Source organism: Mya arenaria, chromosome 13 (genome assembly GCF_026914265.1).
Source record: "Mya arenaria isolate MELC-2E11 chromosome 13, ASM2691426v1".
In the NCBI taxonomy this organism is placed as follows: Eukaryota; Metazoa; Mollusca; class Bivalvia; order Myida; family Myidae; genus Mya; species Mya arenaria.
In genome coordinates this window covers 62,066,309-62,087,673 of record NC_069134.1, presented here as the reverse complement: position 1 = coordinate 62,087,673, position 21,365 = coordinate 62,066,309, and the positions used below count along the sequence as shown (strand labels likewise).

The following is a 21,365-nucleotide window of genomic DNA, read 5'->3' as shown; positions in this document are numbered from 1 at the left end:
TTGATATGACATTGTCCTTTAACTTGGATACACAGGTACTTCTACACACTAACATATCGTGGCAGTGTCATAAAAAGCTTGACCATGTTGTTTCAATGTTTTCCAAACAACCGTTAATATGGCGTATACATGCAATGTTCTTCGGTTCATTCAGTGAGGTTGATGTTGATAAATGGATAAACAAAATGTATACGTTTGATCCCCCAATCTGTGTACAGTACGGATATTAGCTGTGTATATGTATGCAAGACTGACGTATGACCTTGACCTACGTGAAACATTTGTCTATGGTGGCGATCCTTTATCTCATTCAATCTTTGTGTTAAATATAACTTGTACAAAAAAGTCCCCAAATTAAGGCATACTAATTTTTCAACAAGCGAAGTGTAAATATATACGGCTATGTCAGGTCAGACAAGCATTTCCCTTTCCGCTCAATAAAAAAAATCAACAGGATTTGACCTCTTGTGACCTAGAAACCAGTGTCACGTGTGCGATAACTCATCGTTGTGTGATTCTTTGAGCTAAAATCCCAGGGGCCGTGGGCCAGGGTGCTGCAGAAAAGGGCATGGTGCTGAAGGTGAAAGCAGAATATTGTATCGGGCTATGATGAACTTTATCAATTTTGCAAAATATGAAAATAGTGTTTAATTGGAATGGTTTTAGGTTTAACCGCCGATATATTACGTGTGTATGTATATATAATCAGGTTTTAAACAAAGCAATGAAAATATTTGAATATCTAAAGCCTTCCATCCTAAGAAGGCAGAAGGGTGCACAAGCTGGTCTCCATGGGGACAGAGGCGTGCCATCGAAAGGGGCAGGGTGTAGTACCCTTCTGTAATTGCTTAGCTCAAAACCTATACAAGAACATTCATAAATGGGTTCGGAAACTATAAAACAATACTGGGTTAGATTTCTTTATTGATTTCCAGTTTTAACTGGAAGACAATTAGAACAAAAATTAAAAAGTGGTAAATTTCAAAGGAAACTTTCCATATAAATAGGCAATGGCATTATATACAACAACAAATCATGGTAATAAAAATGGGGATAACTTCTTTCTGGACTTACATTTTCGGAAGACAATTGTAACTTATGTGAAAACAAATCTACGACCCGTTAAGATTTGAGGAGGAATTCACATGTCAAAAATGCTCTAGATTATATATTAAATATCTAATTTCTATGCAACAATTAAAACAGTCTTACTAACCATCTTATGTGTGTAAACTATAATGGTCATTTGAAGAAAATGTAGAACACCAAAAAGCTTCTAGGTTTTACCTTATTTCTAAAGAACACCATCACATTACAAGTATATGACTACAATTCCAGTCAGATCGATTCCACTCTACTGATAATTATTCATCCAGTTTTCAATAAATCATATCATTACTTCATGCACTTTAAAACCTTAAGCCAAATCTAGTTTTCAATCAATAATTATTTCAAGTTTATATACCTTAATATCTTCTTTTTATAAAATAGGTATTCTATTGGCATTATTGGAATACTCATGTCTGTATCTCTTGAGAGAAGGAAGTTCGCAGTATCCAAAAGATAGATGGAAAAACTGGTACATATATATAGCAAGGGAGATAACTGCTTTGATTATTAATTTAGCTTTCAAAACAGCTGCTCTCCTATTTTGCATGAAAATTCATTCACCAGGGTTGAGTGGGGGCGATCAAACAATTTCCACACTGTATACCGTAATATCATCATTTTCATCCCGTAATCTCATTTTAAGATTTACAAATTCTTTGATTTTCTTTCTCCATAAAACAGTCCACCAAAACTCCGAACTAGTCAATGACTTATGCAAATAAATAAATGTAAAAAAAACAAACAATGAAAATCCAGGAAAAACCAGCTACCTCTGGGATAGAATAAGCATATCAAAATGAGGGTTTCAAAAATGTAATTGTTTTTCATAAAAATATTTATCTCCGCATGACATTTTAAAATGAGATAAGAAGCCAGAAAATTGGTCTTAATTAAAACGTTCTGAACGGTTCATTGTTATAGAAAATGAAGTGGAAACTTAATTATCACTTTTATTTCCATGGAAAACAAAACAAAAGTGATAATTTCCAATACTTATTCTAATGGAAACAAAAGTGAGAACTAAGTCAATAGATATTCCCATGGAAACAAACGTGAGAATTTCGAATACTTATTTTAATGGAAACAAAAGTGAGAACTTATTCAATACTTATTCCAATGGAAACAAAAATGAGAATTAAGTCAATACTTATTCCAATGGAAACAAAAATGAAAACTTCAATACTTATTCCAATGGAAACAAAAATGAAAACTTCAGTACTTATTCCAATGGAAACAAAAATGAAAACTTCAGTACTTATTCCAATGGAAACAAAAATGAAAACTTAAATACTTATTCCAATGGAAATGAAAATAAGACCTTATACAATATTTATACCAATGAAAACCAAAATGACAACTTCAATACTTATTCCAATGGTAACAAAGTGAGAACTTGTGATTCCTATCAAGGATTAATAAACAGGCCATATTGAATGATAGTAGTACAATTGTCCACTAAGTCGAAGCAAAATAAACATTTAACTAGAAATTTAAACAGCAAAATAGAAAAGCTGACCATTTATGATTGGAGCATTCTGACTTAAGTACACAAGTTCCGAGCTCCTTTTGTTATTTCTTGCATGCCCATTAAGGATAGGATTTTAATCGGATTTAGATAGAAACAAAAATTTCAAAACGAAGCCTTACCAACAAACTTTGTGAACAAAAGTAGTGTTGCTGTGTGATATTGCCATTTCCACCATAAACTTACATACTAACAAACATATCTGGTACAAATTCCGGACAGTAATACTATACAACATCTAATGTACAATGTAATACTAATCAATGTGAAAGAACACCAAATAATTCTGTAAACAAACCACGCAATAATGTAAAAGTAGTTCTTATCCTAGTTCATTTAAAGGGACTCGTTCACAATTTTATGCTGGCTATGATCTGATGTTCAAACAAGGGCTATTTCATTTAGACATATAACCCTCACAGGGAAGGCACTTCTTAACTACCTCCCCCCCCACCCATACAGAAGCAAATTTACCCATTTGGGGTCCAAATCAGCGAAAAGACACCCATCAATATACTATGAAAATAATTGACTTCCCCCTGTGGGTAATATGTTTTACTGGAATAGCCTGACATATTTTTCTTTACTTTTATAAATAAACACCCAAGCAGGAACTAGTATATACTCATTTGAACAGAAACTAATCAATCTGTAATATCATAATATCAATATAAATACAGCATTTTTCTGCCAGATTTTATAATAACTGTTAACATTAGTATACACTAATATTTTTTTTTAGTTCGACTGTGAAGGAAGCCGAGTTTATGAAATCCCTCTCAAGTCTTTCCAGGGCAGAAACCAGTACTGTGTCCTTTTTGAGAGGCAATGAGAAAGTGCCCCTAGTGAGGATCAACCCCACAACCTCTTAAGTGAGAGGTGGACATTTATACCACTAGACCACTGTCACCTCTTTTTAACTGTTAACATAAGAGCTATAATGTAAACTTTTGATGGATGTTGATGGATCATTGAAACAAGCATTTTGTACACATTTCACCCCAAAATAATATCATTTACACATGAACGTGTCCCTTTAAATAGTTACAAAAATGTACACAAAAACAACAAGGCAACAATACGTAAAATAGACAATACAAAACATGATACCAAAACATGGACAAATATGGACATTTAAAAGGTGTAAATGTGAAGAAAAATGGCAGGAGTCTTGTGCACAAAGATATACATGTATTGCCAGACCACACATGTACATATAGTTTGCATGAATATAGAACAAACACAATGAAGAAAAATTTATACTGTGGTATCATTTGCAACTATAAATGGCACCATCTTGCATAATGCTGAAATTAATTATTAACTGAGTCATTTTATATTATTCAGAGCACTGGCATTGTAAAACAAAAGCATATTAAGTTTAAACTTCCTTATTCTAATCTTCAAAAATCTGTTGTATACCACTGGCCCTGGCACTGGTAGAACGTGTTACACTAAATGTATATTATACAATTGAAGAATGGAAACTTAAAGTTTTTTTAAAAAAGAAAACACCATTTAGAAGCATATTGTTTAAGTTTTAAAAAAAGAAGTATATTTGTTTTAAGTTTTTAGAAATGAGAACACCATATAGAAGCATAATTTGTTTAAAGATATATATCAATTCAAAATTCTGCACTCAAGTTCAAATATTCTCAACATGTTTCTGCCATATGGCGCCCAGTGTTCTCAATAAGAACTGGCAGCCGGCCAAAATGGACGGTTACAATAGTAATTGAGCCAGTTCAAATTTGGGGAAATAAGTTTATTTTAGGTACAATAAGTAGTAGCTGGTCAGCAACTTAACCATTTGAGACGGTTCAACGGAACTTATTGGGATCCAAGGGAGCCAGATTGAAGGCTTTGCAAGGCTGAGGGTAAACGGATAAAAAAGGTATTGAATAACAACAATGTAATATGTATAGATTTAAATATACAACCAAAAATTCATATAATTATGTAACGAGAAGCAAGTTTCATGCAAAAATGTTCCAAAAGATACATGTACATTTCAAAAGCTATTTTTTATCAACATGATAGTTCTGTTTAGCATATTAGGCAATGTATCATTAATGAAAACACAATTTTTTCATAATAAGTAAAACAATCTAAAGAAATGTACTATAAATACCTATAAAATGAGATTTCTTATTTCCGATTATAAATACACACATATAAAATAGAACAAGAGCTCAGCTAAGCAAAAAAACGAACACAATTTTTCAGTCGAAAAAGGGGTGTAACTCTACAATTATTAATGCTAGAGTTATGGGCCTTGCTACTCATGAGCATATTGTCTCTGGCTTCATGTCTTAGTTTCATATAAGTACTTTCAACAGTTTAAATAATGGCTTTTAAAGGTTACAAAATGTGAACAACAATGACTCAAAGGTTATCAAAATAGCCATTCTTTTTCTCTTGGAAAAACAGACAAGTCAAAAATACTAGCGAACGGTTTTGTGTGGAAATTTGTACATTTTCACCATCCAATTCATTGAAGGCAATTTCTAGGGAAATCTATAGTCATTTTTAAAAATTTGTCATGTATGATTTTAATTGGTTAAAAAAAAGATGTTAAAAAAAAGATAACAAAAGCACCTTTAGGATCTTGCACAATTTTTAAAGAAAAAACAACAAACAAACACAATTCTTTTGATCAAGGTTAAGACTAGATTATGAACACATACTCAAACAAAAAAAGATTGGCATGAAATTGCACATGTATAGAAAATATTCACATAACTTAAAAAATTAAGTTTTCTTACAAATGAAACTCAAAACACAGAAAATAACAAGTCATAAGTGGATGAAAACTGTTTGGAATGAGAGGTAAGTTTTCTTGTTTACACAATTTATAAAAAACTTCAGCTAAGCCTAAGGTATAAATTTGAAAACACAAACATGGAGTTCTATTATTTTGAGTACATCGCAATGCCTTTTCATTCAAAATTACATGCTAAAATTTCTTTAAGTTTTAAAATATAAGACAAATATTTTCAAGATACCATATTGAATACATAAATGTAAAACACTCAATATTTAAGCGTTTTCAAAACTAATTTTTTTTAATTACTTCTGTATGCACCAAAACTTTACGCTCTATAATTGTAACACAATGTTAAATGATATCTCTCTTCTATAACTTACTTTATGTGCTTTTCACATACATTTTCACTTAATTCCATCTATTCCAATACTCTTACACCAAAGTGTTCAACTCCTTTAATAAAAACAGACAAAGGTTATACCAAATGACTCTCTGTTTAACATCAAGCTCAAATTTCAAAACCCAGCGGACAAAATCAAAGTTCCAAAGAAAGTACAACTCTTGTTCTCTTTACAACAAATGCGCTTGATAATCGATTTCGCCAATGTTGTAATCAATTTAAAATAAAAAAGATTAAATTAAATGTTTTTATCTTTAAACACCTGTGTATTAAATTTAATTTTAAATATCCTTTTCAAAAGATCAACAAACTGTACATTGAAAATGAAACTTTTCAAAAAATATAGATTGTGTGACAATTGATAACTATTACAAATTTCAGTACATTCCCGGTAATTATACTTTTCAACCATCTTTATGTATATATGATTCAACAAGCAGAATAATAAGAGAAGTGTGCAAAAAACAAGAGTGTCGCTTGTTCCTTCAGGTGAAAAAGGACAAAACTCGTTATTTATTAAATCCATCTTTTGCCTTGCTACAAAAGTGCATATAGTTACTGGTGAAGCATATACAAGTTTCATGAAAATATTTTGAACAAGTTATTGAATAATGGTCCTGAATAGAATTTTCCGTAACTCATCCAAGTGATAAAGGGGCATGATTCATTCATTATTAAAGCCAGAGTTACCGACCTTGCTACAAAAGTGCATAATGTTTTCAACAACACGTGTACAAAGTTTCATGAGAATATTTTGTGAGGCCGAAATTTATAGGCCGTAAAAAGGGTATATATATTTAGGGCCCTGTACAGGACATGTGTTACAAGATAGAAAAGAGATAATGATATTTCTATTTAAATAGAATAATGAGCAGAGAGTATTTCACTGGTCTTACAAATATTCTAATTCACTCCTACAAGCTATAAACAATCTCGAACTTGAGATCAAACAAAATTAGATTGCTTTTGTTAATTATACTTAATTTTACACATTTTCAATTGATTTAGAAAACAAATTAAATGTTCAGATTTCATGATTTAAATGATTTTGATCATCCAAAAAATTATTGGTTAAACAATAAAAGATAAAAATACCATAAGAAATGTTATTCTAATCATATCATTGATTCAATTTACACGATGTTTATTTTGATAGTCCTAAATTTAGTTGCTGGAGTATGTCTGAGGCTCTTTTCATTGGGTGAATGGTATAAGATTTAAAATCAGGGTGGCTCAGCATCAAATCAATTCAAAAGCTAAGCTAAGAAGCTAGGCATCAGAACTAAAGTCCTTCAAATCAATTGTAACATCTAGAATCTCCTAAAACTATTAATCTCAATCCTTCTTTTTATCTTCCTTGCTTTTCACTGGCATGTCGTTTCTCTCGTCAGTCGGCCGTTTCTCCGGAACCACTGCGCGCCTCAACGCTTCCCACATTCCACCCATAAAAATCGCGCAAAACAGATTCTCAAACGGTGCGAAGGGGTCGTGGATTCCGAGGAGAAGAGCAGAAAGTTTGAAGTACACAAAGAAGATGACAACCCCGAAGTAGATGAGTGGGTGGGGCGCTTGTATGTAGTTCAGTCGTTCCATTAGAAACACGAGCGATGCTACCAGACATGCCTTCGTTGCGCTGCGAATGAAAAGTTTCAGTATTGATTAATTTTAAAGTACTTTTTTGATAGTTAATTTGAAACAATCACATGCACACTGCCAGTAAATGCATCTTACGGTAAAGCCAGGTCAGTCTGGTAACTTTAAACAAAGCTAATTTTTAGGCCTAAACATTAAGGCATTGTTATTTAAGAGATGTGTTCTGCATTTTCAAGTGTCAAGTCTATTCATTCAGAGTTCAATCATTTATCAAGTTTTTGCACAAAAAATACAGCAACAAGGCTAAAACACACACTTTGTGAAAGGCCTCAAAATTTTCAGGCCAGTCAATCTGGCTTTGAAAAATTTGACCAGTTTGAATCCAAATTTTGACAGACTGAATACTTATTTTTGGTTTTCTCTGTCATTGTAACCAATTTTGATATATTTCATTGTTTAAAAACGCTGTAAAAAGCAGTAGTTGTATGTATCTAGTTTGACAAAATACTTACAGAGTAAATTAATGCGAAACAAGTTAGATTTACAAATAAAGTAGTGTATATTAGTCAACAAGGTTTAAACAACCTCTTCAAAACAAACACAGTTGCTTTGTATGAAATAAAAGTTTTACGATATCAAATTCAGGCTGTGGAATCACATGACTTCAAAGGGTTCCCACATGGGTCACCACAGGTCACACCCAATGTAAACAAGCAAGAAAGTGAAGTTAATTTCTAAATAACTTTCTTGACAGAAATGATAAGAAAATATTTCTTAGGCTATAAAAGTATGCTATTTTCTGCTTCTACATGTGTGAAGTATTTTAGATTTGTTTGTATTTTAATGATGCAATCCTTAGGCAAAATTTCAGCGTTGCATCATTCTACAAAGTTCGGTCAAGTTGAAATGTTGGCAAAGGATTGCATCATTTATGGTAAAGTTTTCAAGATACCTTTGAGAAACAAATTATCATTATTATCATTTTTTTTTTTTTATAATTGAAGTTACCATTATCATTTTTATTATTATTATTATTATTATTATTACATTATCATTATTATTATAATTTTCATCATCATCATCATCATCATCATCATCATCATCATCATCATCATCATCATCATCATCATCATATCATCATCATTTTTATAAGTAATAATTATGAAGGCCACATACAAAGTTGGAGTGAGTATTTCGTTTGACCCTGGAACCCAGACTCCGCGGACAAGACGTTCAAAGTTCTTCATCAAATAACTACCAGAACCTGAAACACAAGATCATTCACATTACAAAATCAGCAACATTTGAGGCACAAAAATAAAACAATCGATATCATTTTACCAAAAAAAATATGTAGAATGGTGTCACATCAGTACAGGGTTTCAATGATTTAAAAGTCTAAAAATAAAGGTTTTAAGCAAAAAAAGAAGGGATTGAACAGAAAAGAGATGGGATGGTACGGCTCTTTTCATAAGCTTTTGAAGCAGACAAATGACTACTGACCCAAATTTTTTATGTACAGCAGGGTTCCAATTAAAATCTTGTTGAACTGGCCTCCATGTACATATAAAAGTAAATGGCCAGCTCGACAGTTCCGAAATTTTGAACTTGATCACTTCATTTCCTGTTATTTGCATATATGATTTTCGTGGTGTATTGACATCACAGGGTACCAGCTGTTAAAACAGTAAATAAAGAGTACTACAAGATTTTAGCAATACACCATCCAGCATGCGCTCAGAACTCATTGACAGCAATGCTCATTTTGCACAACAACGCATCAGCCCACGAAAGGTTGTAAAAGAGCTACTGGAGGGTTAAGGCGGGGAAATACTTGATCATCCACTTGTCAGATCTTTCTCTCCATGATTTCGATCTGTTTCCAAAATTGAAAAAACGACTCCGAGGATTCTGTTTTGATAATTTAGATGAACTAGAGTGTGCGGTGAATGGGAAAGTCTGACAAATCAACTTCAGTTGCATAGCAACTGGTATCCAGGCGTTGCCAAGGAAATGGAATTCAGTCATTCCAAGGGAGATTACTTTGAAGGAATATAAACAAGTAGGTTTCCTGTTTATCTAATATAAAAAGCTATATATATAATATAGTATTTTTGCCCGACCCTCGTTATTTGAAATTTACCAGACATGTATCCTATGTCTGAAAAAATCCCTAGCTTTATTCTACTTAAGATACATGTACCTATTCAGTATTCGTTACCTTTAATAGTGCCGATTAGCACTATAATCAGGTACGCGTTCGGGTAAATCTTGGCCGTGTGATTGACAGCCGTGTGAACCTTGCTAGCTCTCTGGACCTGTAATGGAGATTCAACCATCAAAGTTTATCCACAACTTCAATCAATAAAACTATACAGTGTAAAAGTATGCAAATCTTATCTATTGGTTAAACATTTCTTAACAGCCATAGTGAAACAAGAGATTACAAAATAATATTAATCAGGCTCATTGACACGATGTTAAGCAAGAAGGCATCAAAACTGGTTGTCCGGTTAGCGCACTTGCTTTTTACCTCGTCGACCTGGGTCCAATTCCAGGTGCATGTGAGTTTGGTATGTGGTCACCAAGCCGGACAAGTGGGTTTTCTCCGGACCGGGATCTCCAGTTTAAACCACAACACAAGACCACACTCTCGCGTAAAATCATGCCAACGAGATTGATTAATTTAATGTTGTAATAACTTGTTTCACAATTGTTATAAAAAAATATGTTTAAGCTAAGCATGAAGGCTTCCTGGGAAACAGGAATACCCGGAGGGAACACACTTTTCGTGCTTGGTACCTCCATGTTCCAACCAAACTCACATCCACATAGGTCAGGAATAAAACCGGGGATACCTTCGAGAGAAGTGTGTCAGTGGTCGAAATTAGCACAAGCCTGCAAGCCCAGCTCTGGTAAAACACTTTCCGGACTTTCTCAAATTCTGAATTTTATATAGCAGGGATTGCTGACTTTTATGGTCAAGCTCTACTGTGAAAATTCAGACTTGTTTTCCGAAAACTCAATCACTGATGGGTGCAATATGCAATTTTCTAACTACTGTACTCAAAATTGCAGAGTGCTCACATCAGTTATACAGAGCTCTAGCGAGGGGTGACTTGGGCGAAGTGGTTGCTTAAAATTTCCTTTAAAGACCTGGCCAACATCAAAGCGATACTTCGCCAACAATTTTAAGCAAATTGTTACCTTGTATTCGTAATCTGTCAATCAGCATGTATAAGGCCACTGCTCCAGCAGTCAAATATCGCAAATAGCCATTTATAATAGGTAATATCCTATCCGATAATTGGATCAAAGACCCGGATCAAACGATAAAAGTTTGTTACATGTGATAGTACTGTCCTATATTACAGAATAGAAATTCAGTACATAGTAAACCACCATACCTCCTTCAGCGCACAGATGACCATCTTAAAGGGTAATAACTTAGCCAACTTGTACACCATGTCAAACGGGGAGTAGAACACCAGGTACCTACAAGGTGTAAAATAAAAGAATGAGTTTAATGCAGAATCAAACAAAATTGGGTTATCACAAATATATACACAAAGATACAGTCAAACCCTGTTGGCTTGAATGCACTTACCTTCAGTCTCAAGAAATGGCTCCTTTACACACAACAAGGAAATTGAGCCAAGCGAGTTCAAGCCAAGTGGGGTTTTACTGTATTCACTTTTTTCTAGAGCAAAAAGGGCCACAACTCTAAAGCATTAATTTTGAAACTGGGCATTCAAATGAATTACCGAATTTCTTGAGCAAAAAGGGGGAAAACTCCAGAGCATTTGAATAAGGGCAATTAAATGTTTATCAAACATATACAGAAAAATGGTGACACTGTTTTTGCTCTACTTAAAATGGGTTCCGAAAAGGGTCCATTTACAATCCCAATATATCGACCATTTTGCCATTAATTAGGAAGTAGCAAAATTTGGCATTTCTGAAAATTGTAAAACTTGACATCATTTTTCAATCATGTTGTCCATGGACTGGAGTAAATTCTTTCCTACAGGTGTCTTTCTGCATAAAAAAGCAATTAGAAGTAACAAGCCTAAATACTTGCAGATTTTCTGGCATTTTCACAATTAGAATGGCCTTGGCCTAATTCACAAAAGGTGAAAAATATAATTTGTAAACAATGATTAATGAATTCAATACCATATGCACAAAGTCTGTGATAATTTCATTTCAGTCAAGAATAAACAATATTTAGAAAAGTTGCATTTTTTTTAACTTGTCGATCAGTTTCTAATATATTTTTGAACAGGGTTGTTTTCAACCCTGTTCAGTGTAGCCACAAACTCGACACTCACAACAGAAAATTCCTATTAATAGTTACAAATGTCGCCAGCCGATTTACCACTAAAAATATAGTTTGAGAAAGTGCAGACTATATAAACTGCAAGCTATGTTTCAAATAACCGAGGTAGATTTGACAAAGCAAGAAGCAATCATAACGCAATATCTATTCAAATAATTTAATCTGTTGAACTTAGATAAAGATAACATTAAAGTTGTATCCCTGCACCAAAAAAATGAATGAACATCGAAACGTAAACAAAGAATTACTTATCCACACTAAGCGCATCATTCAATCACGTGACACAATGATGAAGCCAAGTGAATTTACAGTCGAAGAGAGATAATCCTGTAATGCGATAATGCAGTAAGTTAATCAGGTTTCTCTTCCTTGCCCTTGTAAAGAAGAAGCGGGAAATCCAAGCTTGATTGATTGTCGTGTACATCTGAAGTCTACAGAGATGTTTGTTTTACTTTGTTTTAGAAAACTTAATTGTTTCAATTGGAATCTGATGTTCTGATGGTTAGTATTGATTTGCATTTGTAGTCTTTTGTGTTTGTTTTGGGTTAGCAATGGATTGAAATGATCATTATTTCATTCAGCTGCATTTATTTAGTTTTGTCATGTTTTTTTACAACATCAGCAGATTTTGTATTTAAACTGAGAATGGCAGTTCCGTGATATTCTTTTAGCCTCTTTCCATATACTAATATATATGGGTTTGGTTACAGATGATAACATGCATGGATAACAGAAGTCACCATGGGAGTACGAGGGAGTAGGAGTGTTTGATTCCATAAATCAGTAAGTTCCATGTCAACGATTTGTTTTATGATGTACTGTGTTGTTGTTGTTGTAGTCCCTTGTATTATATGCGTGTTTTATATGCTTTAGCCATTTAATTTAATCTGCCACTGCACACGATTAAATCATATAAGATTTTAGACTGTTTACGATGTTAACTTATAAACATGTTATTATTCATTATCTTATGATTGTTTATATTTATATTTTCAGGACGCTCCGATATTATATCTACATTCGATAATGTTGAATATAGAGATATTGAGGAACACTGTGTTTGTTGTTTGAACTATTAAACTGCTACATATGGTAACCTGGACATATAGACCCACCCTCGCTTAGGAATTACATATATGTATTCTCATCTTAAAACCTGGAATGACCTAGAAAGCAACAATTGTCTCATTGATCTCAATGATCATAACAGTTTCCCTGCTTAAAACATCGCGTGATAGCCCACGTGGGAATTACAAACGTGCTAAAGTGCTGATGACTTACCTGACGATATAGAAATAGAAGAGAGTTGGTGACATTATAGACAATGAAGGAAAAAAAAAGTTTTGAAATTAAAGATTTTATGCTAACTTGATGATGTATAAATATATATAGAGAGTGTACGTATAGACGGATGTTTGTGCAATTATTTTTGAAAATGGAAATTTATTGAAATGAATCAATTTCTATTGTTGCTGATTTAGTGTAAATATGAGAAAATATCGAGGATTTAATAACTTATTTAGGTGTTTCATCTACAACTGTTTGAAATTATTTAAATTTTCATCATTTTAATTAAGAAACTATTTCTCTTTAATATGTTGTATTTTCGAAGTATTTTTGTGAATAACAAGGCAAACATAGGCAAACTCTTTCTAATGAGTACAGTTTGATATATATATATATACTTATATGTAACACCATATGATGGAGTTCTGCTTGGATTGGTTACATTCTCCATCCTTGTTTGCCTTCTTACACAGCGACAATATTTTAATTGTCAATAAAATATTATCTTTTCATTTACCATCATGCTTCAATAAACCTGGAGTGGCCCCTGTGATTGTTTTACACGGGGACTCTTAGATTCACTGTGCAACATATCAGCACCTTATTAATACACAATGATCGTAAATCATAATGGTGAAAACCCGTATTAAACCCTGTTCATACAGCGCTATCAGCGCTTTGATTTATAACCTGGTCATACATACCACACAGCAGTTGCAGTCAGCACACTCCTATGGTCTTTGAATGGTGTAATGGCAGGCTCCCCCAACAGAATATTAGCGATGATGCTTCCCGCGAAACACACCAGCATGCTGGAAACCCATGTGGACAATGGGTGGCGGCGGTAGAACGGCTGTGTGCCTGAAACAACCAAAAACATCAGAATTTTACTCAAAACCTAAAACTATATCATCCTTTATTTAATTTTTGTTTAAAAACATGAATGTGCTTTGCTTCGAATCTGACTGGTTGAAATCATTTTGTGGACCGCTCAATGTTCCCAATATGGCATATAGGAGTAGAACGGACCTTTTGAGGGCTCTCCTAGCTTTAATTTAAAGATGCATCTTAATTAAACAATGTCTCCCCCCCTCCCCTTCCCACCATGATCTGTTTAGAATGTATTTATTAAGATTTGCTCCCAGTTAATTTTCTATATATTCCATTTATTGACATTTAAGACTTACAGAATTTGAATATTCTTCAGGCTTGTGTAGTATATTGTATGTTCTGGGAAGTATTTGTCTGGTTTATGAGATCTTGGGTCTTATAGTAAAATTAAAGATTCTACAAAAGTTTAATCATTTCAAGTCTTTTTCAGTCAATTTCCAATCTTGGATTTATTATATTAATCTGTGAGAATTACACCTCAGCCCTTTAAGGGAATTATTCTGATAGGGTTGTTTAACATAGAGCTCATTTAATTCTGTGGACATAAAAAATTATAGGATCAGTTAAAATAATTTGTGAGCGAATGGACTTTGGACATTATTCTTTATTTCTAGACATTTAAATATTAGCATAGGTTTATATTTGAAATTTCTTTTGTACATCTGTAAGTAAATAAACTTTATTGCTGTTTAAAGTTTGTTTCTGATTTCTCTGTCTCGGTTGCATTTGGTGGTTGTAACACACAAATGCATGTTGAATCATTTATTGCTAATTGCTTTCAGACTTTGTGAGATTCCACTAGAATGCCTGTGCAACTATTATTAGCACAATGTGAGAAAATGCTCCTAGCAGAGTAAAAGCCTTATTGCTTATCAGCATTCATTAAGATTGCTGACAAAACAGATTTATTGTTTTATCTTGGAATAAATTGGATAGTAAATAACATCATTTCGTATCATTACTTTTCTCATTTTCAGACCATTCCCAAATACATAGAAATAAAATTTGTAAATACATGTATCATTATTTGTTTTACAATTTAATATAATTTAATCTGTTCTTTGACCTGATAATATGACAATGGCTAAATATATTTTATATAATTTAATCTTTGATACCGAAATTCTAGGACTAAATACAATCAAAGTGTACTAAAAACCTGGTTTTAGTGGGGAGCGAACCCAAGTCAGTACTTAACACATTTTTGTTTTTCCTGTCAAAAAAAGGGTGCATAAAATTTGAGGAATAATATATCAGTTTTGCTTTGTCTTAAAACCATGACATTGTGACTTTTCACTTTTAAAAAAAGATTATTAAACGCTTTGACTTTTGTAAAAACAACAACATATAGTTCATGTTTCTTTGATTTGCTACAAATGTAACATATTACTTCTTCAAGACTGGTCGTATCAATTACTTGTCTATATTAAGCATATGGATAGACCAATCAATAGACATCTGTAAAATACATCAACACAGCAAAGGCTATATAGCTGTGCCGGACTGTTTTTACGCCAACTCTCATGAACTCAGCCAACAACAGGCAGATGGAGGTCAGGCACCAAACAAAGAAATATGATGCATTTAAATGTCTAGCAGTGCATCAACCAGATGCATTTAAATGTCTAGCAGTGTATCAACCAGATGCATTTCAATATCTAGCAGTGCATCAACCAGATGCATTTCAATGTCTAGCAGTGTATCAACCAGATGCATTTCAATATCTAGCAGTGCATCAACCAGATGCATTTCAATGTCTAGCAGTGCATCAACCAGATGCAATAAAATGTCAATTAGGGCATCAACCAGGTGCATTTTATGTCTAGCAGTGCATCAACCAGATGCATTTAAATGTCTAGCAGTGCATCAACCAGATGCATTTAATGTCTAGCAGTGCATCAACCAGATGCATTTAATGTCTAGCAGTGCACCAACCAAGTCTAGCAGTGCATCAACCAGATGCATTTAAATGTCTAGCAGTGCATCAACCAGATGCATTTAAATGTCAAGCAGTGCAGCAACCAGATGCATTTAAATGTCTAGCAGTGCATCAACCAGGTGCATTTAATGTCTAGCAGTGCACCAACCAAGTGCATTTAAATGTCTAGCAGTGCATCAACCAGATGCATTTAATGTCTAGCAGTGCATCAACCAGATGCATTTAAATGTCTAGCAGTGCATCAACCAGATGCATTTAAATGTCTAGCAGCGCATAGACCAGATGCATTTAAATGTCCATCAGTGCATCAACCAGATGCATTTAAATGTCTAGCAGTGCATCAACCAGATGCAATTAAATGTCTAGCAGTGCACCAACCAGATGCAATTAAATGTCTAGCAGTGCATCAACCAGATGCATTTAAATGTCTAGCAGTGCATCAACCAGATGCAATTAAATGTCTAGCAGTGCACCAACCAGATGCAATTAAATGTCTAGCAGTGCACCAACCAGATGCATTTAAATGTCTAGCAGTGCATCAACCAGATGCAATTAAATGTCTAGCAGTGCACCAACCAGATGCAATTAAATGTCTAGCAGTGCACCAACCAGATGCAATTAAATGTCTAGCAGTGCATAACCAGATTCATTTAAATGTCTAGCCGTGCATTTAAATGTCAAGCAGTGCATCAACCAGATGCAATTAAATGTCTAGCAGTGCATCAACTAGGTGCATTTAAATGTCCAGCAGTGCATCAACCAGGTGCATTTAATGTCTAGCAGTGCATCAACCAGATGCAATTAAATGTCTAGCAGTGCATCAACCAGATGCAATTAAATGTCTAGCAGTGCACCAACCAGATTCATTTAAATGTCTACCGTGCATTTAAATGTCAAGCAGTGCTTAAATGTCAAGCAGTGCATCAACCAGATGCATTTAAATGTCTAGCAGTGCATCAACCAGGTGCATTTAAATGTCTAGCAGTGCATCAACCAGACGCATTTAAACGTCTAGCAGTGCATCAACCAGATGCATTTAAATGTCTAGCAGTGCATCAACCAGATGCATTTAAATGTCCATCAGTGCATCAACCAGATGCATTTAAATGTCTAGCAGTGCATCAACCAGATGCATTTAAATGTCTAGCAGTGCACCAACCAGATGCAATTAAATGTCTAGCAGTGCATCAACCAGATGCAATTAAATGTCTAGCAGTGCATCAACCAGATGCAATTAAATGTCTAGCAGTGCACCAACCAGATGCAATTAAATGTCTAGCAGTGCACCAACCAGATGCAATTAAATGTCTAGCAGTGCATCAACCAGATGCATTTAAATGTCTAGCAGTGCATCAACCAGATGCAATTAAATGTCTAGCAGTGCACCAACCAGATGCAATTAAATGTCTAGCAGTGCACCAACCAGATGCATTTAAATGTCTAGCAGTGCATCAACCAGATGCAATTAAATGTCTAGCAGTGCATCAACCAGATGCATTTAAATGTCTAGCAGTGCACCAACCAGATGCAATTAAATGTCTAGCAGTGCATAACCAGATTCATTTAAATGTCTAGCCGTGCATTTAAATGTCAAGCAGTGCATCAACCAGATGCAATTAAATGTCTAGCAGTGCATCAACTAGGTGCATTTAAATGTCCAGCAGTGCATCAACCAGGTGCATTTAATGTCTAGCAGTGCATCAACCAGATGCAATTAAATGTCTAGCAGTGCATCAACCAGATGCAATTAAATGTCTAGCAGTGCACCAACCAGATTCATTTAAATGTCTACCGTGCATTTAAATGTCAAGCAGTGCTTAAATGTCAAGCAGTGCATCAACCAGATGCATTTAAATGTCTAGCAGTGCATCAACCAGGTGCATTTAAATGTCTAGCAGTGCATCAACCAGGCGCATTTAAACGTCTAGCAGTGCATCAACCAGATGCATTTAAATGTCTAGCAGTGCATCAACCAGATGCATTTAAATGTCTAGCAGTGCATCAACCAGATGCATTTAAATGTCTAGCAGTGTATCAACCAGTTACCAGCCTAAACAACAGCTTAATACAGATCATTTATATTGCTAAACATTTAAAACACCATCCATGCAGCTTTATGGTCACTCCGGAAGGTTTCCTTGACACCTGTTTTGTGAGTTTCTTTCAAAAGAACAAAAAAAAGAATGTTGTCACATCCATCTTTAGAGAAGAAGGATGACTTTCCTCAGGAATTTAGGCACCAATCACAGAGCATGCTTTTGTTTTGGTTATCAAACCGTAACCAGGTTCGGTTTTGAGTCCAAGTAGGCAAAAACTGTCTATCCCGTTTTACTTCATATTACTTTTTCGTAGCTTGTTTTCAAGCCACCTCCATTTTCGTTTCCTGGCTGAGAGCCATCCTCGAACTTTAACTGGGCCAAAAGTTTTCCTTGGAATTGATTGCATATGTTTTTAATTTAAATATATAGCAATGTCAGCAACGATGCCCATTGGATATTGGGGACTAGCACATTGAAATAAGCGGTTTAGGCTGGTTTGTGCATCAAACAATTTTCCAAAAATCATTACTAGTTTACCTAAGTGAAAGTAGGAACCAGCACATTGATATAAGCGGTTTTGGCAGACAGCGCGAAAACTTTCTCTTCACAGGACATTGTGACAGGTAAACACTTAAATTTTACCTGTCGCAACAAATTTTAACCAGTCGCAATGTTTCAAACAGTATTCAGTAACATCAACCAAAATCATGAATTTTAGCTGCTTATTTAAATAAGTTTTGTGATTTCTAACTAAAATATATTTAAATTTTCTTGGTTGTGTCCTTAAACAATATGAAGCTGAACATCAAGACCAAAAAAAACACAATATTTCGATTCTTTCTTCTTCTACCTTAAAGTAATCATTTTTCCCTCCCTTGTCTCCCCAAAAATCTCATATTGTTAGTCCTCTTCCAGATCATCCAATCCTGGAACAGCTTGATCTCTTTTTTTTTTGTTAATCTTGAAATTAAAGATAAGGTTGTAAAACATTACATCAACACGGATTTCAACATCATTATTAAATTGAAGCCAGGAACCGCCTCGCCAAAGAAATATATAGTTAGTAATTTCCAAACATTTCTGTAAAATTCCATCTATCGAAGAGTATAAAGGTACGAGGTGAAATTGTAATCTTATGTGATTTTTTCGGCTTTTACGATAACATGTACAATACCGAGTTTACAAATAGTTATATATGGATTATCACACTCAATCATTATGATATAAATTAATAGTTAAAAATAACACTGAACATTTATAGATAACTATCAAATAGAAACAGAAGATAATGCACCAGTCAATTGAAACCATGGCCCTCCAAGGTCTGGGGAATAGCGGGGACTTGGACTTTCGGTCCAGCCAAGCCCGGGTAAGACTCCAGCCCTGCCACCCCTAGGTAAGGCTCAAACCCTGCTGTTTTTGGCACGGAGGAAAAACCACCGCATTCACCCGGCACTACGGGGCCGCCTGGAAAGTAGAAACACGGCCCATTTCCCCGGCTATCCCCGGGGGGCCGTGGTTACAATTGACTGGTGCATAAGTTTTCCCAAATCAAAATGGTGCTGACTGTAATTTTTCAGCAGTTATTCTGACCGACCAAAACAGAAGTTTCATCAATCAAAATGGAAATATACCAGACATGTCTGACTGTCCGACAGAGATTCACATCGACTGTTTTGGCAGTTACAAAAGAGAAAGTAGGAATTATTTTTGTCACTTACAAGTAGCCCGACTGAGAATTATCACTTGGCCAATGAGAAAATATACTATTTTTTTGCTGTCAGCCTAATGCTTAATTTTGTACACTGTTAATCTTAAAAACATAGAGCCTCCTCTGGGTCACACCTCTCAAGCTGTTGAAGTCTGGATCTGGCTTAGCAACACAAATGCACTTAAAAGGAACTTTTTTTAATATTAGGACATTCATTATGTTCCCCTTAACATAAGAGAGTAGAGTAGCCCAAACAAAAAGCATCAATTTTTTTTTCAAAGGCTCTCAACTTCAAGTGGCTGTTTTCACTATATCGTGTATATATATGGACTAGGTAAGGCTATTCATGAATGTGATGCAAATCATACCATTTATTGGTTCTCAAATGAAAACAGACATAAATCAATTATGTTTCTATCATTATATTTATTGAGGTTTGTAAAATATTAGGCTATAAATTATATTTATAATCAACTTCAAATTCAAGGGAAACAAACCTGTTGGCTGATTAGCCGGCAAATCCTCTCTGACCGCCATGCACATAAGAGTGTAATGTGCGATGTCGAAATATGGATACATTTTCAACTTGGTTACTTTTGTTGCAATGTCCATGAATGCTTGAGGATCCATTTTGACTTAATAATGAAGAAAATAGTACAAAAGAGGTCAAAATGAATCTGAGAGGATGCTAGCTGCTGCGGAAGTGCGCATGCGCGTGGTTATCTCCCTTTGCCAAAGATTACGTTACACCAGATAAATAATAGGATCGCATAGTTGTATATTGAGCAAATTCATTGTGAGAAAGCAAATGTATGCTTGACATTGATATTGCGTGGATTGTACACATCGATTTGGCGTCAATAGCAACAATAGCAGTACTGAGAGAGAGGGGGAGGGAGGAAGGGAGGGAGGGAGAGAGAAAGAGAGAGGGGGTATAATTCATTTAATAAAATGTAGTTGACCTTGGTTCCATATTTCACTTAAAGCAAAATGCTATCAATAACTGCATGGCCATGCAATGTACATAGAAAACATAGGAGATCATAACGCTATAGTGACGTAAAACTTTATCGCTGACGTCCAATTCAATTCAATTCAATCCAAATTTTATTTTCAGTCGGTATGACATAACAGAGGAAAACATTAGCTATGAATAGCTATTGACCGACTACATATATATATTATAACAAGCATATATCTATATAAAATATTTAAGTATTAGAGAGGTCGTATCTAATTAAGAGTGAATAAGCACATGATTAAGACAGATATCACATACTAATACATATATAAAATATGTAAGAAATTGTACCTGACTAAAAGTGAATTAGCACATGATTAAGACAAAAATGCAGATATCACATACAGTATACACATTTAAAAACTGGGATGCTGGCGCTAATCTTGACCGTAGTCTAAAAAGAACTTAAGATTAATTTTTTTTTATAAAAAACTGAGAGGAAAAAAATAGCACAAGTGTGCATTTCTTAAAAGGATACTAAAACGCTTATCAGCTTGAATCAGATTCAAGATGACCTGATTAGCACGGGTCACGGACACTACGGACCATGGACATTACGGACCAGACATTACGGACCAGATTTAGGGACACTACGGACCAGATGCAGGGACATTACGGACCAGATTTACGGACCAGATTGTTTCTTTTGTAATATACCGCCGATAATTACGGGTACAATTATAACTAATAACACTAATTAAGGCAACAGAAATTGCCAGTTTTAAACATCAGTTTGCAAGAAT

The 21,365-nt window shown here is 34.4% G+C and overlaps 1 protein-coding gene across 1 annotated transcript; it reads right to left on the bottom strand.

Moving 5' to 3' along the window:
* Positions 1-906: 906 nt before the first annotated feature.
* On the bottom strand, positions 907-20,311 carry LOC128213676 (trimeric intracellular cation channel type 1B.1-like). The gene is made up of 6 exons (XM_052919663.1): positions 20,099-20,311; positions 13,726-13,882; positions 10,803-10,890; positions 9,617-9,713; positions 8,572-8,659; positions 907-7,435 (listed from the first exon to the last, which is right to left on the bottom strand). The coding sequence occupies exons 1-6, from the start codon at positions 20,229-20,231 to the stop codon at positions 7,138-7,140; spliced, it is 861 nt and encodes a 286-aa protein (XP_052775623.1). The 5' UTR covers positions 20,232-20,311; the 3' UTR covers positions 907-7,137.
* Between the last annotated feature and the right edge of the window lie 1,054 nt (positions 20,312-21,365).